The sequence below is a fragment of the Folsomia candida genome, unplaced genomic scaffold (assembly GCF_002217175.1).
Source record: "Folsomia candida strain VU population unplaced genomic scaffold, ASM221717v1 Fcan01_Sc005, whole genome shotgun sequence".
Lineage (NCBI taxonomy): Eukaryota > Metazoa > Arthropoda > Collembola > Entomobryomorpha > Isotomidae > Folsomia > Folsomia candida.
In genome coordinates this window covers 4927322-4941878 of record NW_019091197.1, presented here as the reverse complement: position 1 = coordinate 4941878, position 14557 = coordinate 4927322, and the positions used below count along the sequence as shown (strand labels likewise).

Sequence of the window (14557 nt, the reverse complement as noted above, 5' to 3'; positions counted from 1 at the left end):
GACGGGGTTAACATTAAACAATCCATGTCACACACACTCTAAACTCCTCAACTGAATAATTATCCATATGTGAGCCGTAAAAAATATTGGAACTTGTACTGCAGGTTTCCTACTAAATATTGAATCAAGGACCGATTTCATAATTTTGAAATATTATATTCTCCATTTAAAAAGGATTAAGAATGAATGCTCTCGATAACCCTGTGGTAAGTTGTGAAAAATAGGCATACATTTTTCTCCCATGATTTGCTAATTATCCTGAGCCGAAAATTTACAAATGTATGCATTCAATTGCATAAAATAACGGTTAATTTATTATTTTAGGTGTTGGACGCCATATTTTTCAAGCTTGACATCCCCACTGTCAAAGAGGTTCGTCTCGTGTGCCGCACGTGGAGCGATGTTGGAGCGTCTCATCTCGGACATCGAACGATTCTCAATCTTGCACGTGGCTTTCCAGAAGAGCCGTACGTCTTCAACCCCAAGCTGGCTCGTCGGCTGGAGCTAATTTACCCAAAACCGATGACACCCATCCCCCTCAGCATGAAAGCCCCTCGCCCACCTGTCGAACTTCCCCTTCCCCCACCGCGTTACGAAGATTTTCCCAAGCTGGCCGCCTACACCCATAATTTCACTACGGAGGTCACTTTCGTTATGACGAAGGAATTTTACCCCCACTTCGTACAAGCATTCTTAACCAATGAGTTTCCCGTTTTGCATTCTATCATTCTGCACGAGCCGGTTGTCACTGGTTACGAAACTCCTCCTGTCACTTTTCCTAAGCGAGAATCCATCCAACGTATTGAGTATGTCGCCTGCCACCCCCGCCCAAAGGACGCCACAGCCTTATTCCCGTTGCATCCCTTAATCCAGGGACTTATCGACGCTGCCCCGTCCTTACAAAAATTGTCAATCTCCGACAATTTCTATCCATCCTTGGTAACCTGCAAGAAACTCAGGGCCCTCACCTTTGTGGGGTGTCCTGTCCATGAAAAACCGGAAAATTCGTCAATCCCCCTTCCCGATGCTACCTTCAGTTTGCCCTCCGTAACCGAAATGGTAACCCAAGTAGCGGACACGCTTGAACAGCTTACCCTCGCCTGCATACCGTCTGACCTCACGTCCTTCAACGGCTGGCTGAAGATGCTAGAGGACAGGCCAATATTTGAATTTCAACTTCCCGCCATGCCTCGGCTGACTCGTATGCATGTCGTGGGGGTCGAGGTGTACACCCAGCTTGGAAAATGCCTGTATCAGAGAAGGTTCCCCAATTTGAAGCATATCGAGCTACGTGAGCTGGTCCTTTGGAGAAGGTCACGTGTCCAGGCACCCCAAGCGTTCAGGATGGAACCCTTCCTCCACGGAATTCAGCCACATTCCGGCCTGGAAAGCCTGAACATTCACATCATCACGAATTACGAGCCGATCGTGATGCGGCGACTAGCCCGGATTTGGCCAAACGTTACCAAGCTCAAGTACGAAATGGGTGCGCAAGCCATGGAGGTGGAGAAAGTCGATTGCTTAAACAACTGGAGACTGACACATTTGGACGTTATCGTAACGCTGAGTAGACATGTGATTAATATCATTGATTCGTTAACGAGCTTGACGACATTTTCAGGTTGGGGAATTTTTTTAAGTAGAAATTTGCCTTGAAATTTCGTAAATTTGAATTTTTTGAAATTAGGGATTAAAACAGTTGAAGTGAAAGATGCTTGTATGGATGCACCTTTGTTGCAATATTCAATAAGCAAGTGGGACATTCTTTTGGTGTCGTTGGGCTATAAGTCGCTGACTTTCCGGGATTGTTCGGTAAATTTTAGTTTTTGACGGGTGTGTTTTCATACCATGCTTTAGTGACACTTTGGTACCAAAATTTTTGGCAAATTTTAGACCGACGCACAAAATCTGGAAAAGATTATGGAGCTCAGGAAAGAGTTTAAGCTCCCCATTCGCTTTAAGCACTGCCATTGTTCGACTTACTTTGATGCATGATTTAGTGTTGAGATAAATGCATTGGAATTTCATTCAATTTAGAATCGGTTATCAGTTCAATTTTTCATTTCTGTTAAAATTTACTAGTTGTAGTCGCTGAGTAAATGTTGCATATAGAGAATTATTTTACAAATTTCACTGTTCTTGAGAATCTTAAGGTGAGATACCTACTTCAATTTTAACATGACTCACAAAATCGTATCACTGGATTTTTTCTAGAGCAGAAGGAAGTACATAAATAAGTATGAACATCAGATTATGCACACAAGTAGTTAAAATATCGAATGAGTTTGAAAAAAAATTGGAAAATTGCGAAATGTTTAACGAGTTTTATCCATGTAAATACATATTGTTTTTGAGTAAAAAATACCCTCGTTTTCTATCAAATTTATCTGTTCATAAATTAACGTTTATTCATTTGCAATAAAATATGTTGGACAATACAAACATTTTTATCTCCCTCATTTTGAATCGCTTTGAAGAACAAAAATATAGATAGTTTTTGCATATACATAAGTGACGGATTTAAGTAATTTATCCATCGTAAATACATATATACATAAATAAATTCACAAATACGCCTGATCCATAAGTTTGTCAGGATGTGGTCTCTTATACGCAGTATTATCACAGCAATGCTAAGTTGTGTATGTATGTATTTACATACATATGTACATAATGATATGCTCAAGCTTTATCTTCAGCATTGGTACATAATAAGTATATAAGCATCTACATATTTTTAACAAATGACATCTTAATCTGCATAAATCTATATATTTCTTACCCTAGGTTTTAAACAAACCAGCTAATTTAATTGCACAAACTTAACGGCTAAAGTGTATAAAACAACTTAAAATTTCTGATGCAGTCAAACGCCATTTAATCGGCAGTTGTATGCACAACCATGGATTTCCTACTAACAACTAACAAAATTATTAATAGATACATAAGTAAATAAATAATATGCAATTTAATATTTATTTTTATTTAGTTTTTATGTCAAAACCACCTATGTAGTTTTGACCACAAATGCACCGGATGTGTATAACAGGATATTACATACTTAGGTCTATGCAGTTTCTTTGCAACAGATTCTTATCGCGTAGCAATTGCAACATTTTTCCATAATCCAGATTACAAAGCACACAATTTATTTAAGTTTAACAAATATGTGAAGCAACAACTCTATCGAATCTTCGAGAGATAAGTATAATTTATTATATATATTTTTACACGGAAATTACAATGGACAAGAAAAGGTGCATATGGCCGGATAGCAAAAGGTGTTTGCTTATTCAAAAATTTGTTACTTTGGTAAGTCGCAAAGTATAATTAGATCATACTCACATCCATGTAATCCACTTATTTATTTGCTGTCTAAATAGGGGATGTTTGTAATACTGACATCCACCCAGATATGGGCGATATCCAAGAACCGGATTAATTTCACGGCCATGAGTAATACATATAATTAATGCATAATTCATCACTAATTTTAACACTAAATATGTATCTTGTACGAATATAAAACTACGATTTGCATATGTATCTAGGTACTGGTTTCGTCATCAATTACGTCGTATGCTTAACATTTCATTACGTAGAAGTCGCACTGATCGCCATTTTAGACAGGGCTGTACAGAAGGTGTGCCTGCATTTACGCTTAAAAACTAAATTATCAATTTACAAATTAAGTTTCCATGTCTCAGAAATCACTGTATCTTCTCCGCTGCTGGTATTTGGCTCGGAATGCCGTCTTTTCTGTAGAGGTCACCATCAGCATGACCCACACACAGCTTTACTTTGGCAAGTTGGAACCACAATATCCAATCAGTGGCGTTATGCCCACTACGATTTACTGGATTTGGGGTTGGTGGGCTTATCTCGTGTTCGACATGATTTGTCTTATTGTTCACATAGTGGAACTAGAAGCAAAAGAAAGCAAATGTTGGACAATTTTTAGACAAGCGAATATTGGACGTATCATTTATGCTCAGGCTCTATTTTATTTTGTAAGAAATGCAGCAATAATATCATACATAACATCTGGAAAATTTTACTTAAGAAATTAACCAATTGGTGCAGATTCCATTGCTCCATTATATTTACATACACAGTTATCAATTTGTGGACGCATTCCTAAAACCAGTAGACAAGAGGCCGGGTAAATAATAAATCAGTTTTAAGCTTTTATACTTTTTGACATTTTTTTTCAATTTACTGTTGTATTTTGTCATCGTATTATTTATTTTAGAAAAAATACTGCTCGGAATGTATGCTGCCAAGGTGCTTCTCCTACTCCTCCTATTTCCACTGTCATTCATTATCTACAGAGGAATCCAAGAGGTAAATGATTAAAAAACTAATTATTGATACGTATGCTAAAGAATTCAATATACAATTAATAATTAATTTCTACATGTAGCGTGACATTTCAAAAGTCGCAAAGTTCTACGTACTGAACTACATACTCGTCTACCCCATGGTTTTAATGGTGAACATTCGAAGCTTCCTTGAAGGAAAAGATGCTGACAACTCATTCCTCACGTTTTTAATTGAAATGGTTTATTACTTTATTCAATACCAAATCCTCAACTTTCTCGTGATCGAGTTAGTCATCCAGTTCAAACTTCCAACTCCTAAATTCGTGGATTTAGAAACAATGGGAAAAGAATTCCACAAACTTCGCGTTAAAGAAAACCAAGCCTTTTTCAATTCGGTTCGGATTTCAGCGAGGGATTTGAAACTCTGCGACGAACCGGAAGTAGGACGAGGACAATTTGGCAAGGTTTACAAAGGCGTTCTTTTCGAGCGACAGATGTTTCCGTGGATTCAGTCGTGTTTCATGAATCGTGTCCCGCAACAATTCGTGGCCATTAAAGTTCTCAAGCAGGTCGAAGGGTTGGAATATGCAATGGCTGTTATGAAGGAGTTGACCATTTTGAGAAAAGTCGGGAGCCACAGGCACCTCGTGAAGTTTCTGGGATGTTGTACTTGGACGGAGAAAAAGTCAGATTTTAGTGGTGTGTTTACTAACGAATGAAATTTGTGGATTAGAATTTTGGTGTATACGCTAGTTTATAATTACATATATGATAAGATGTAGGAATTGTCCTCGAGTATTGTGCATCGGGATCACTCATGGATTACTTGAGATCTATTGATGAAAATGGGGATATTGACAAGAGAGAATTACTACGGTTTTCTAAAGAGACGGCAGAAGCAATGGTTTTCTTGGCGGATAAGAAGGTATAGAATTTAGCTGGTTAAAAACAATCCAATTCTTGAATTTTTGTCATTGCAGATCGTCCACGCAGACCTGGCCACAAGAAATATTCTCTTGGATGGAGAAAGACGCGTTAAACTTTCTGATTTTGGAATGTCGCTTCAGCTCTATTATTATCAGGTGTATCAAACCAGCATAGCCGAGGTACATAATGGAGATATAGTGACAAAATAGTTATCTTTTATGACCTTTCAAATGCATCTCTATTGCATTTCTTGAAGGTATTTCCTTTCCGCTGGATGGCGCCAGAAAGCCTTTCTGAGCTGCATTTTTCGACCAAGACGGACTCGTGGACTTTTGGCGTGGTCTTGTGGGAAATTTGGACCTTGGGTGCGACGCCGTTCGTCGAATGGCAGTGGAGTTCGAATTTCGTGAAAGCAATTATTGGAGGACTGAGGCTTGAAAAGCCAGAGCTGGCTAGCGACCTTATGTAAGCTCTGGCATATTTATACAATTTTAACAAGGATGCAGTGTATGTTTTTAATTTTACTGATTTCGTGCAGGTACCACATAATGAGACATTGTTGGCAAGTGAATCCAGCGAGCCGACCAGATTTTCCTGACCTTTTCATGAGATTGAGCGCATTAGCATATCACGATGTCCAGGATAAGAGTCATAATTTTAGTTACGATAAGCGAAACACACGATACAATGTGTAGAAAGCTATGTACATATGAGCACTAAATTTTCAAAACCATAGTCTAATTATCTATATTTAGCTATTAATTATGTTGAATGTTTTACTCCGCATTTCGTATTTTCCATACGACTACTTAATAAGTATGGTTAGTTAACTTAATAATGCAATTTTTTTGACAAATACTAATGTTAAATATGAGCCATCAACTATTTGCTATTATGCGAATTTATTAATTCATTAAACTATTTAGCATCGCATCTATATTATAAATAACTGCAATTTATTGATAAGTATTTCATTTTACATCTAAATATATGTATACGATCAATACAAATTTATGGATGTTAATTTCTCTACAACTATTAATCGAATAACAAATTTAGCACTACAAATTATTTTAAAATACAAAGTGTGAAAAAATATAAAGTAATTTTATTTGCATTAATCAGCAAAAGTCATAATATGAAAAGATCCCAATACAAACCTTCTCACTCATCTCGCTCTCCACTCGATGTCGGAATCAGCATATTCGTGAAACTGTAAGCCAAGGAGGACCAGGAAGCATTGGGAATTCCAACTTCTGCATGAAGAAAATTATAAATTACAATTACTAAACGCTTCTTCAATCAGAATGTACATATTTTCAGACTAAAAACAACTAATTTATCCGTACCTCTTTGAACTTGAAGAAACCAAAGGTCATATTCGAAAGCCGAGCAAGACTTGAAACACTGGTCCCTCAATTTCGTGCTGAACGTTCCACCCAAAAATGTGTACTCCTCTCCAACCTGAGACGAAAACACAAATTATGTTACAAATTATTTTACAAATTATTTTACAAATTATACGCGCATATGCAAAACAAGTCAAAAATCGGAAGAGTTGAATCATCAATTTTAATTAAGTAAAAACGTCTTAACTCACCTTATACTCATTTTTTACGTCTTGATATGAATGACCAATGGAAAGCGCTACGATCAAAGTCTTTCCGAAATCTTGCGTCAAAATGAGACGAAGATATGGCGTGCCTGAGGACTGAAGGATCTTATCCTCGATTTGATAAACCCTTGCACGGAATGTGGATCTGGAATTAGGTAGTTTTCAAATTATTTTATTTGCTAACTTAATTTGAATATGTACATAATTTACTTATGTAGTTATATGTTTAAGTGATGCATTTAATTGACGCAACTATGCAAATTAGTTTAAACTTCCATAGTGGAAGGTACAAAATTATATATAGGAATTAATACTACGGAAAAATAAATAAATACATAAATTCACATTTACCTTAACAGACCTACTTCTTGAATTTCAGCGAAGGTAAATTCTGCGTTGCTCTCCATGTTATTTATTTAAATTTAAATTACACTTTAACTTTTGTCTATATAGGAAGAATTTATTCGAAATATTTGATAAGTTGAGGACGTATCTTCAGATAAAACTTTAACTTCTACAATGGACGGTGGTCAGGTCGTGAATGGTACGATTAATGTTTGGTTCGTTAATTTTATACAGAAAGTTAAGGGCTATCTTAAAGTGAAGGGTTCAGTTTTATGGAGTACAAAGGGTTTAACCAAGCTTCCAGCCAAAACCGTGTCTAAATTTGGCAATCCTGGAAGGTGTGAATACTGGAACAGGTACCCTAAATATGCTCATGTTTGAGAACCCATACTCAAAGGCACATGGGTTCCATGTACATAAGCATGTGCACAATGTAAAAATAAGTCAAGCATTCTGAGAAATTTTAGAGGACTTAACTTAGGATTGGCCAATTTATTTCTTGCATATACATGTATGAATACATTCCATAATAAACATGCATACTTCTAGTGTATTTATTTTTATCTAGTTAAATATTTCCACTGATTTGACATATTTCATGTCATCGATGTGTGTGAAGCTGCGTAAAATATATGCATCTAAATATGTATGTACACATGCATGGTAGTTTGAGATTATTATTAAATAGGTGGTTTTATTTGAGTATAGAACTGTATGTATGTATGTACATAAGTACTTATCTATTTACAATTTGTCATTTATAAATTGTAAATTACAATCAAGAAATGTACATAAATAAATAGGAATGTGGAGTGGAACTATGTAGATAGATATGTATGTATGTATGCACATATGTAGAAGATACTGAACGTAAACTTAACACATTTTTTATGCTTAAGTTTGGTGTAAATATGTAAAGAATAACAATTAATGATAGATATGTATGATAACACATACTTTATAATAATCTGTAAGTACGTACATATGTATGCATAGGTTAGCTTATCCTTAGATTATAACTGAATTGTACATATTGCAAGAGCCGCACAGGCTAACAAACTACTTATATAACTAAAACTAAATGGTGCTTTCGAACGTTCCAACTTTGTCACTAACTCCACTAATTGGGGCTTTGGCCATCTGGATAAGCGTGCTGGGCGAAGGGTAGACATGTAAGGGCAAAGTAGACGTGCTAGTAGCGTTGGAACAATTTGAAGTACAACTTTGTACAGGTGTATTTCCTCGGGATTTGATAAAATTCCCTGCAATTCCCCTACAACAACAGTAGGCCTTCGTCAAACCACACATCCGCTTAACCTTCTTTTGAAGGTAACGACGAAATTCGACCCCGGCAGCAAAATAGAGGAAAAAGTTGATGGCGAAATTAATTTGGTAGAACCCAAAGAAGAATGACCGGATGTGCTTCAAGAGAATTTTGTACATTAGCCTGAACACGAAAGAAAAAACAATTTAGCATACTATTTGTGTGGGTGGACAACTTGTCAAGTTTACTGCTCACCAGTGGACATATGCAGATTTTTGCGGCTCCATCACTGCAATTGGAACATTTTCATGTAAATTCCAGTATAATTCCACAGTTTGTACGGCACCCAAGGGGAAGACTAGAATGAGGTAGGCAAGAGAGACCGCTATCAGCATGGGGTTGGTGGGGCTGGGTTTATTTATAAAACTTTGTTTCAGCCTGGGTCCCGGCCTTTTGGGGAGGTTTCTGGTATGCTCTAAAGTAAAATGAGTTAATTTGACATTAAACACCAAATATGAGATAGTATTTACCCAGCAAATAATAAATATAAATACCACCTGAAAGTCGCTGTCTATTGATTTTAATTTTCCGAAGTTTCCAAAACATGAGACAATTAAACGTGAAAACGATAATGGTGGGGATCCAAGTTTGAAATGCAACTCGAACATATGCCATTCCTTCCCAAACATAGCGTCGCGAATTACATGGAATGTAGCCGAACACGCTGTCCTTTTCGAAACCTGAATTTGTAAAATTTCATAAAATTTTATGAAATGCTCATCCATCATTACTTTACACAGGTACTTATATATGTACATACCCGTTAAAAATAATTTGGAGAGGCAGAAAAGGGTAAAAACCGTGGTAAGACTACCCACCACCAGTTTAGCCCTTCGATTCCTACTCTGTCGAAATAGCAATGGGTACCACACGGCGAGGCTGCGTTCCACGGTGAACGCCACGACGATCCAGGCAGAAATTGTTTGAAATACCTCGACGAAAACGCCATGAGTTCTGCATAGCCATTCGTTTTCCTGAATGATTTAAGATTTGTATTTTAACATTGAAAGTTAGTAAATTCATGAGTGTATTTTGAACCATAAAATATCCATTGAATTCATAACTTGCTCCTCTCCACACGCCCAGTAAAATATTCGCAATCAAATTTCCCGTATCGCAGAAAGCCAATGCAATTAAGTAGACGCCACTTCCATTTCTGGCGAGACCAGTGGAGAGAAAAATATAGGCTGAAAGACTGTTGAGAATTACGCCTGAAATGGATACCAAAAATTTACAGTAGGGTTCATAATATTCATAATGCAGCCAACTTGATATTTCCATACCTAGTAAAATTATAACAAGGCTTCCGTAAGATAAAAATGCTCTCGTTAATGCAATAAAGGGATGAATTTGAAGCCAAAAAATGCGAATTTCACACGGCCATTCTTCATCGCACTAAAATAATTTTATTCATGACAAACTAAAGCTATATCTAAATACAGTAGGTAAATATTTACTCACAGATGTAGTGTCAGATAGGTTGAAGCAGGGATGATGTGGTTGAAAATCCAAAGATTCGAGATCAGGGCAATTACTACTTAAGTTTCATATGAGAATCAAACCGATTTATGGAGATAACATGTTACTATGATGTTCATACCTTAAAGTTAAGTTTTCTTCCATATCTTTACAATAACATAAGAGTCAGTGAGAGTTGGTGTTCCTTATCAAAATTCCCAATTCTCGACAATGTCATACTTAAATTGAGTTTCATTGAACTTTTTCACAGTTTCACAGTATTTTCAGTTAATTTTCATTCCATTAAAGAAAGTGACACTGCATATTGTATTTACTTATTTGCCTGTGTGCTTTCACGGTTAGTGTGCTGCAATTTAAGATTTTTAGAAATTTAATTCCATAATAAAGTGTGGGTACAGTTTTTCATTTTTTTAACAATATAGTTTTGTAGTTGATTGAAAATTAATTTACACTCGATAGAAACTCCAGAGTCGAAATAAATTCACAAGTAAATAGAAAAGAATTATGGTAGACATTCAAAGGAAATTGTGCAAGATAAAATGTCTGGAATAATTCATGAGAAACTAATGGGATTCCTACCTTTTTAACTAAATATCGATCCCATGATGACAATTTCAATTGCTCGGAAACTTTAAACCTGACGAATATTTTACAATCTTCTTTCAAGTGTAATCAATTTAAACCTTGTCATACTCAGGAGTTGAAATTGGACGTTTGAAAATCCGTAATTCATACATAAGTACTTACCGACGTGATGTACATAAGTTATGTAAATAGAATGTACTAGTAACTAAACTAAATTGATTTCTTTCCATGCATGGAATGTGAACCAACAAACTCACTCATGGACATGAAATAAAAGTATGTAAGCTAGTCACATAAAGAACAATGCGTGCAAAATTTGTACAAATTAAGTAAAACTTGCGACTTTGAAATACGCAATATTTCTGAAGAATTTTTACTACTTATTTAATGTACGATATTATGACCATGAAAAACTAACAAGACGCTGTACACACTCACTCACTTAGAACTGATGGTGGGGTTATATTTAGCAAAGTGGGACACACGCACTTTACCTTGAACATCCGAAGTCTAAGGTATTGGATTACACTTCCGAAGGGACTGATTGATCCGTCTAAACGAGGATTATTTTATTACATTATTGGATGAAAGCAGTTTATTGCGCTGATGAAGAATGATGTGATGCTGTTGTGTAAATATAACAATACGGAGAAATGAATGATGTCATAAATGCAGGACAACAATCGGTGGCTGACTAGACAAGTTATAAGTGTACATTCGAGGTATATCCAGCATAAATCTACTCGAATTAAGCGAATATACCATTATGTACATATTTCAAGTCGAGTGTTTTTGATAATAATCACTTGTAGATTTTTTTCATTCGAGACAATCCTCTAATCTTTTCTTCTCCTAACTCGTAGTTATTTTGTATATATGTTGAAGGAGATATTTGCCATGAACTGTCACAGCTTGATGATGATGTGAAGTGACTGGCAATTCTTACAAATGTTATGTATTCGAGCGTGAGTACAGACAATGACAATTTTTTGTTTTTTAAATGAATTCTAATCACTTGATCATGAAAATGATATGACTTTCGTGTCAATCAAAACTGGCGTCTTTATTACAAGACAATTTCTCAAAATATTTAAGAACAATTGAAATACTACATGATTAATATACATAAATGCAATCTGAATGTATAAGAAGTGTTGTATTGTGTACGTCATGCACCATCTTTTTCGCCCGTAAGTCTACATTTACTGGATCCCATGTTGACCATATCGCAAGCTTTGTAAGTTTTACGCAAAAGATTTGGGCTCAATTTCAGTTCCCAGTGGCATCCGTTCCTAATTTTGGTATAATTTATCTTGTGAATTAAATGTGTACAAAGTCCATTTTATGTAACTTGGAAAAAAATAATTGTCTCTGAAAAGAGCACATCGCCTGCATAAATAAATATGTCTTGCTGCCATCAGCTTGCTGGAACCCTGCAACTCATTAATCATCAAAAGAACATCGTACATGTAATGGTATGTGAGGACACTAATCCTAAGTCAGGCTGGGAATTTTCCATTGTATTTTTGAATGTATACTGGACCAGTCGTCGTTAAAAGCAAAAACAACAGTTTAGGATCAGAATTTGAAAAATTGAACAGGTAGTCGAAAAAATAGATAAAAATGAGTTTGTCAAAGAAAGAACAACCAGAACAAGATGAACAGCAAACAAATTCGTATCTGGAATAATCCGGATTATTTTATAACGCATAGAATCTTCGCAAACTATGGATTTTTTTTGGTCTGATTCATTTTTATTTATTAATATTATGCATAATCATATTGTGTGAAGTTCATCTGTGAATTGTTAAAACTTAAATTCGTATATTGCAAAAATTGTGATGCAGCTTTATAAAATAAAGCTGCATCTAAATAAAGCTGGTTTATAAAATAACAATCATTGCTAATTTCAATCGTAGTTAATAGTAGTTAGTTAGTTTTTGCATCTGGTTTTACTGTATTGGTATGTATGTAAATACATGTACATACATATGAATATTTACAAGCAATCTATTTAATAGATTTTTCCATAACTAATTGTAACGAATTTCATTCCCATTGACCTTATCAACTTCTTATTGATTGCAGTACAGTACATACATACACTTCAAATTCATATGTACAAATGCCGCTATTTAATTATCCATTTAACAAGGTACAAAAATGCACAGAAATGTATAAGGAATTCATAAAGATTGGCAATTTCGCTAAATGTGTGTACCAACTGCAACTACATATATACATAGATACATACATATGGATATATGTATGTCTACTAAATATAGTTTAGAAATCCATTAACTAATCCACACGACTTTTATGCAGATAAATATATACCTAAGCTGTATGTACGTACATATGTATGCACATTATTGCTAAAAACTTCTGTTCCGTTCTTTCTTGCTCACAGTCATCGTCCCCAAAACCACTTTAGCTAGACATGATGACTTTGAATCCTAACCCCACAAATTTTTCCACCTCTCTTCGACCCTTGCTAATTCTGGGACGAGCTTTAGGCGTTATTAATCTTCGAGGTGTACTTTCTTTGGACACCAGTAACTTAAAACCAATAAGGTAATTAGTATGAATTTGTATGCACAAATCCCAATAAAACCACTTAATCTAAATAACCGTATCTTAATTTTGCAGGTGGTTCCATCCCGCAGCCGTCATTCCTGCTTTGATCACACCTTTCACCGTCATTAATTTTGTCTTGGTCACGATAGAAGTGAGTAATGCGCCCCAATGGAATGGGTCGCTATCCGAGCGATTTAATCAGTTATCATGGCCATCCCTGTATCTCAACCTTACTTTTATGTACGCAACTTGATGAAGTGTTCGCATTTTCAGTTTCCTCCATAATTCAGCTAATTGTTCCACAGTTACATCTTATTTTGGTCCCGCCGATCCGCACTGGGTGGCCTTATCAATCAAATTAGCAACCTTACAAATGACTGGACATGGTTTAGTCGACGAACTAACTCAGCGGACATTTTCATTGATAAGCACCTTTCGAGATACACAGTCATCATGACAACCTACGTTATGACCCATTGTGTCACAGAAAACCTAATGTTTGATAAGTTAAACCTTTCTCTCGCCGAAAAAGGTGGCCAGGTTTTCGTATTAAAATCTATGTACGTGCAATTTTACATGCATGAAAATTTTTTCAGGTCATAGCATCTTTGAGACGTATTACAACTCCAGCCTCCTGGCTAGATGGCACAATTACATATCTTATCATCCCCTCTTCGCCGTGGGATTTTATATTTGGGGCAAAATTACAATCTATGCTTGGAGTTTTGTCGACATTCTCATCATTACAATTTGTCGTGCGGTGTCTCATCAGTTCAAAATATTGGACCGTACTATCGCCAACCAGTGGGGGGTTCATTTCTATGACAAAACTGATTCCTGGATTACCACAGTGCAGAATTATACCCCACAAAATAATGCAGACACGTTTCTCCTCCAGTTAAAACAGCAGTATCTCAAAATCCGTGAAGTAGCACAGAATTTGGGGAATTTTCTGTCCCCAATTCTTCTCACGTTGTATTGCATCAATTTTATCTGCATCTCTTCTTATGTGAGGATCAAAATTGGTGTAAAATTGTAAAATTCATATATTTTATGATTGAATTATTTAAAAATTATATATTTATGACAACAAGCTAAACATGTGGCTATCCGGAAGTAGACATGTCAACGGACATTTCAGTATGTACATATTGCTGTCCTCGTCGCAATTCATGATTCGGTTCTTGCTCGTGACGTACGCCGTTGGGGAGGTTCATTTTCAATCGGAACAGTTAGGAGCAACCCTGCAAGAAAGCGTGTCTCCAAGTTATACGTCCAAAATGGTATGAGACTTGACGAATTACACATATTTACATACAATGGGTTGAAATGCATAATTTGGGGATGATTTGGTTTAGCTATCTCGGCTTGAGGAGTGTTTCG

At 36.0% G+C, this 14557-nt stretch overlaps 4 protein-coding genes and 1 long non-coding RNA gene across 9 annotated transcripts; 3 read left to right on the top strand and 2 right to left on the bottom strand.

The window, feature by feature from the left end:
- The first annotated feature begins 37 nt into the window (after positions 1-37).
- On the top strand, positions 38-2442 carry LOC118435733. The gene is made up of 4 exons (XM_035852137.1): positions 38-206; positions 325-1621; positions 1688-1812; positions 1894-2442. The coding sequence occupies exons 1-4, from the start codon at positions 183-185 to the stop codon at positions 1993-1995; spliced, it is 1548 nt and encodes a 515-aa protein (XP_035708030.1). The 5' UTR covers positions 38-182; the 3' UTR covers positions 1996-2442.
- Positions 2443-2988: 546 nt separating this feature from the next.
- On the top strand, positions 2989-6893 carry LOC110850395. Of its 2 annotated transcripts, none has more exons than XM_035852136.1 (11): positions 2989-3312; positions 3384-3456; positions 3552-3643; positions 3708-4010; positions 4084-4162; positions 4253-4344; positions 4424-5021; positions 5105-5247; positions 5303-5428; positions 5506-5714; positions 5788-6893. In XM_035852136.1, the coding sequence occupies exons 1-11, from the start codon at positions 3244-3246 to the stop codon at positions 5942-5944; spliced, it is 1941 nt and encodes a 646-aa protein (XP_035708029.1). In that variant the 5' UTR covers positions 2989-3243; the 3' UTR covers positions 5945-6893. The 2 variants fall into 2 exon arrangements, with proteins under 2 accessions (XP_035708029.1, XP_021953522.2); XM_022097830.2 differs by having other exon boundaries at positions 3001-3312; positions 5099-5247.
- Positions 6081-7496, bottom strand: LOC118435734. Its single transcript, XM_035852138.1, has 4 exons — positions 7216-7496; positions 6850-7009; positions 6599-6713; positions 6081-6505 (listed from the first exon to the last, which is right to left on the bottom strand). The coding sequence occupies exons 1-4, from the start codon at positions 7269-7271 to the stop codon at positions 6414-6416; spliced, it is 423 nt and encodes a 140-aa protein (XP_035708031.1). The 5' UTR covers positions 7272-7496; the 3' UTR covers positions 6081-6413.
- A 385-nt stretch (positions 7497-7881) lies between these two features.
- LOC110850394 lies at positions 7882-11278 on the bottom strand. Of its 4 annotated transcripts, none has more exons than XM_035852241.1 (9): positions 10592-11278; positions 10134-10358; positions 9995-10067; positions 9817-9928; positions 9572-9744; positions 9294-9507; positions 9031-9213; positions 8729-8948; positions 7882-8656 (listed from the first exon to the last, which is right to left on the bottom strand). In XM_035852241.1, exons 2-9 carry the CDS (start codon positions 10154-10156, stop codon positions 8287-8289), a joined length of 1368 nt encoding a protein of 455 aa, XP_035708134.1. In that variant the 5' UTR covers positions 10157-10358; positions 10592-11278; the 3' UTR covers positions 7882-8286. The 4 variants fall into 4 exon arrangements, with proteins under 4 accessions (XP_035708134.1, XP_035708136.1, XP_035708135.1 ...); XM_035852243.1 differs by having other exon boundaries at positions 11040-11278; XM_035852242.1 differs by having other exon boundaries at positions 11092-11278.
- Positions 11279-13327: 2049 nt separating this feature from the next.
- LOC118435951 lies at positions 13328-14102 on the top strand. Its single transcript, XR_004835073.1, has 3 exons — positions 13328-13414; positions 13480-13706; positions 13771-14102. It is a non-coding gene; the product is annotated as an uncharacterized LOC118435951 (long non-coding RNA).
- The last annotated feature ends 455 nt before the right edge of the window (positions 14103-14557 follow it).

Excerpts from the sequence above, each read along its gene's own strand:
- LOC118435733 (XM_035852137.1), top strand. The coding sequence starts at position 183 with ATGAATGCTCTCGATAACCCTGTG. Across the intron at positions 207-324 it reads ATGCTCTCGATAACCCTGTG|GTGTTGGACGCCATATTTTT; the intron begins GTAAGTTGTGAA and ends TTATTATTTTAG. Across the intron at positions 1,813-1,893 it reads TGACTTTCCGGGATTGTTCG|ACCGACGCACAAAATCTGGA; the intron begins GTAAATTTTAGT and ends GGCAAATTTTAG.
- LOC110850395 (XM_022097830.2), top strand. The coding sequence starts at position 3,244 with ATGGACAAGAAAAGGTGCATATGGCCGGATAGCAAAAGGTGTTTGCTT. Across the intron at positions 3,457-3,551 it reads GATTAATTTCACGGCCATGA|GTACTGGTTTCGTCATCAAT; the intron begins GTAATACATATA and ends ATATGTATCTAG. Across the intron at positions 3,644-3,707 it reads TAGACAGGGCTGTACAGAAG|AAATCACTGTATCTTCTCCG; the intron begins GTGTGCCTGCAT and ends TCCATGTCTCAG.
- LOC118435734 (XM_035852138.1), bottom strand. The coding sequence starts at position 7,271 with ATGGAGAGCAACGCAGAATTTACCTTCGCTGAAATTCAAGAAGTAGGT. Across the intron at positions 6,714-6,849 it reads ACGTAAAAAATGAGTATAAG|GTTGGAGAGGAGTACACATT; the intron begins GTGAGTTAAGAC and ends TTTTCGTCTCAG. Across the intron at positions 6,506-6,598 it reads GTTTCTTCAAGTTCAAAGAG|AAGTTGGAATTCCCAATGCT; the intron begins GTACGGATAAAT and ends TTCTTCATGCAG.
- LOC110850394 (XM_035852239.1), bottom strand. The coding sequence starts at position 10,156 with ATGGAAGAAAACTTAACTTTAAG. Across the intron at positions 9,929-9,994 it reads ACCTATCTGACACTACATCT|TGCGATGAAGAATGGCCGTG; the intron begins GTGAGTAAATAT and ends AAATTATTTTAG. Across the intron at positions 9,214-9,293 it reads CTCCAAATTATTTTTAACGG|GTTTCGAAAAGGACAGCGTG; the intron begins GTATGTACATAT and ends TTACAAATTCAG.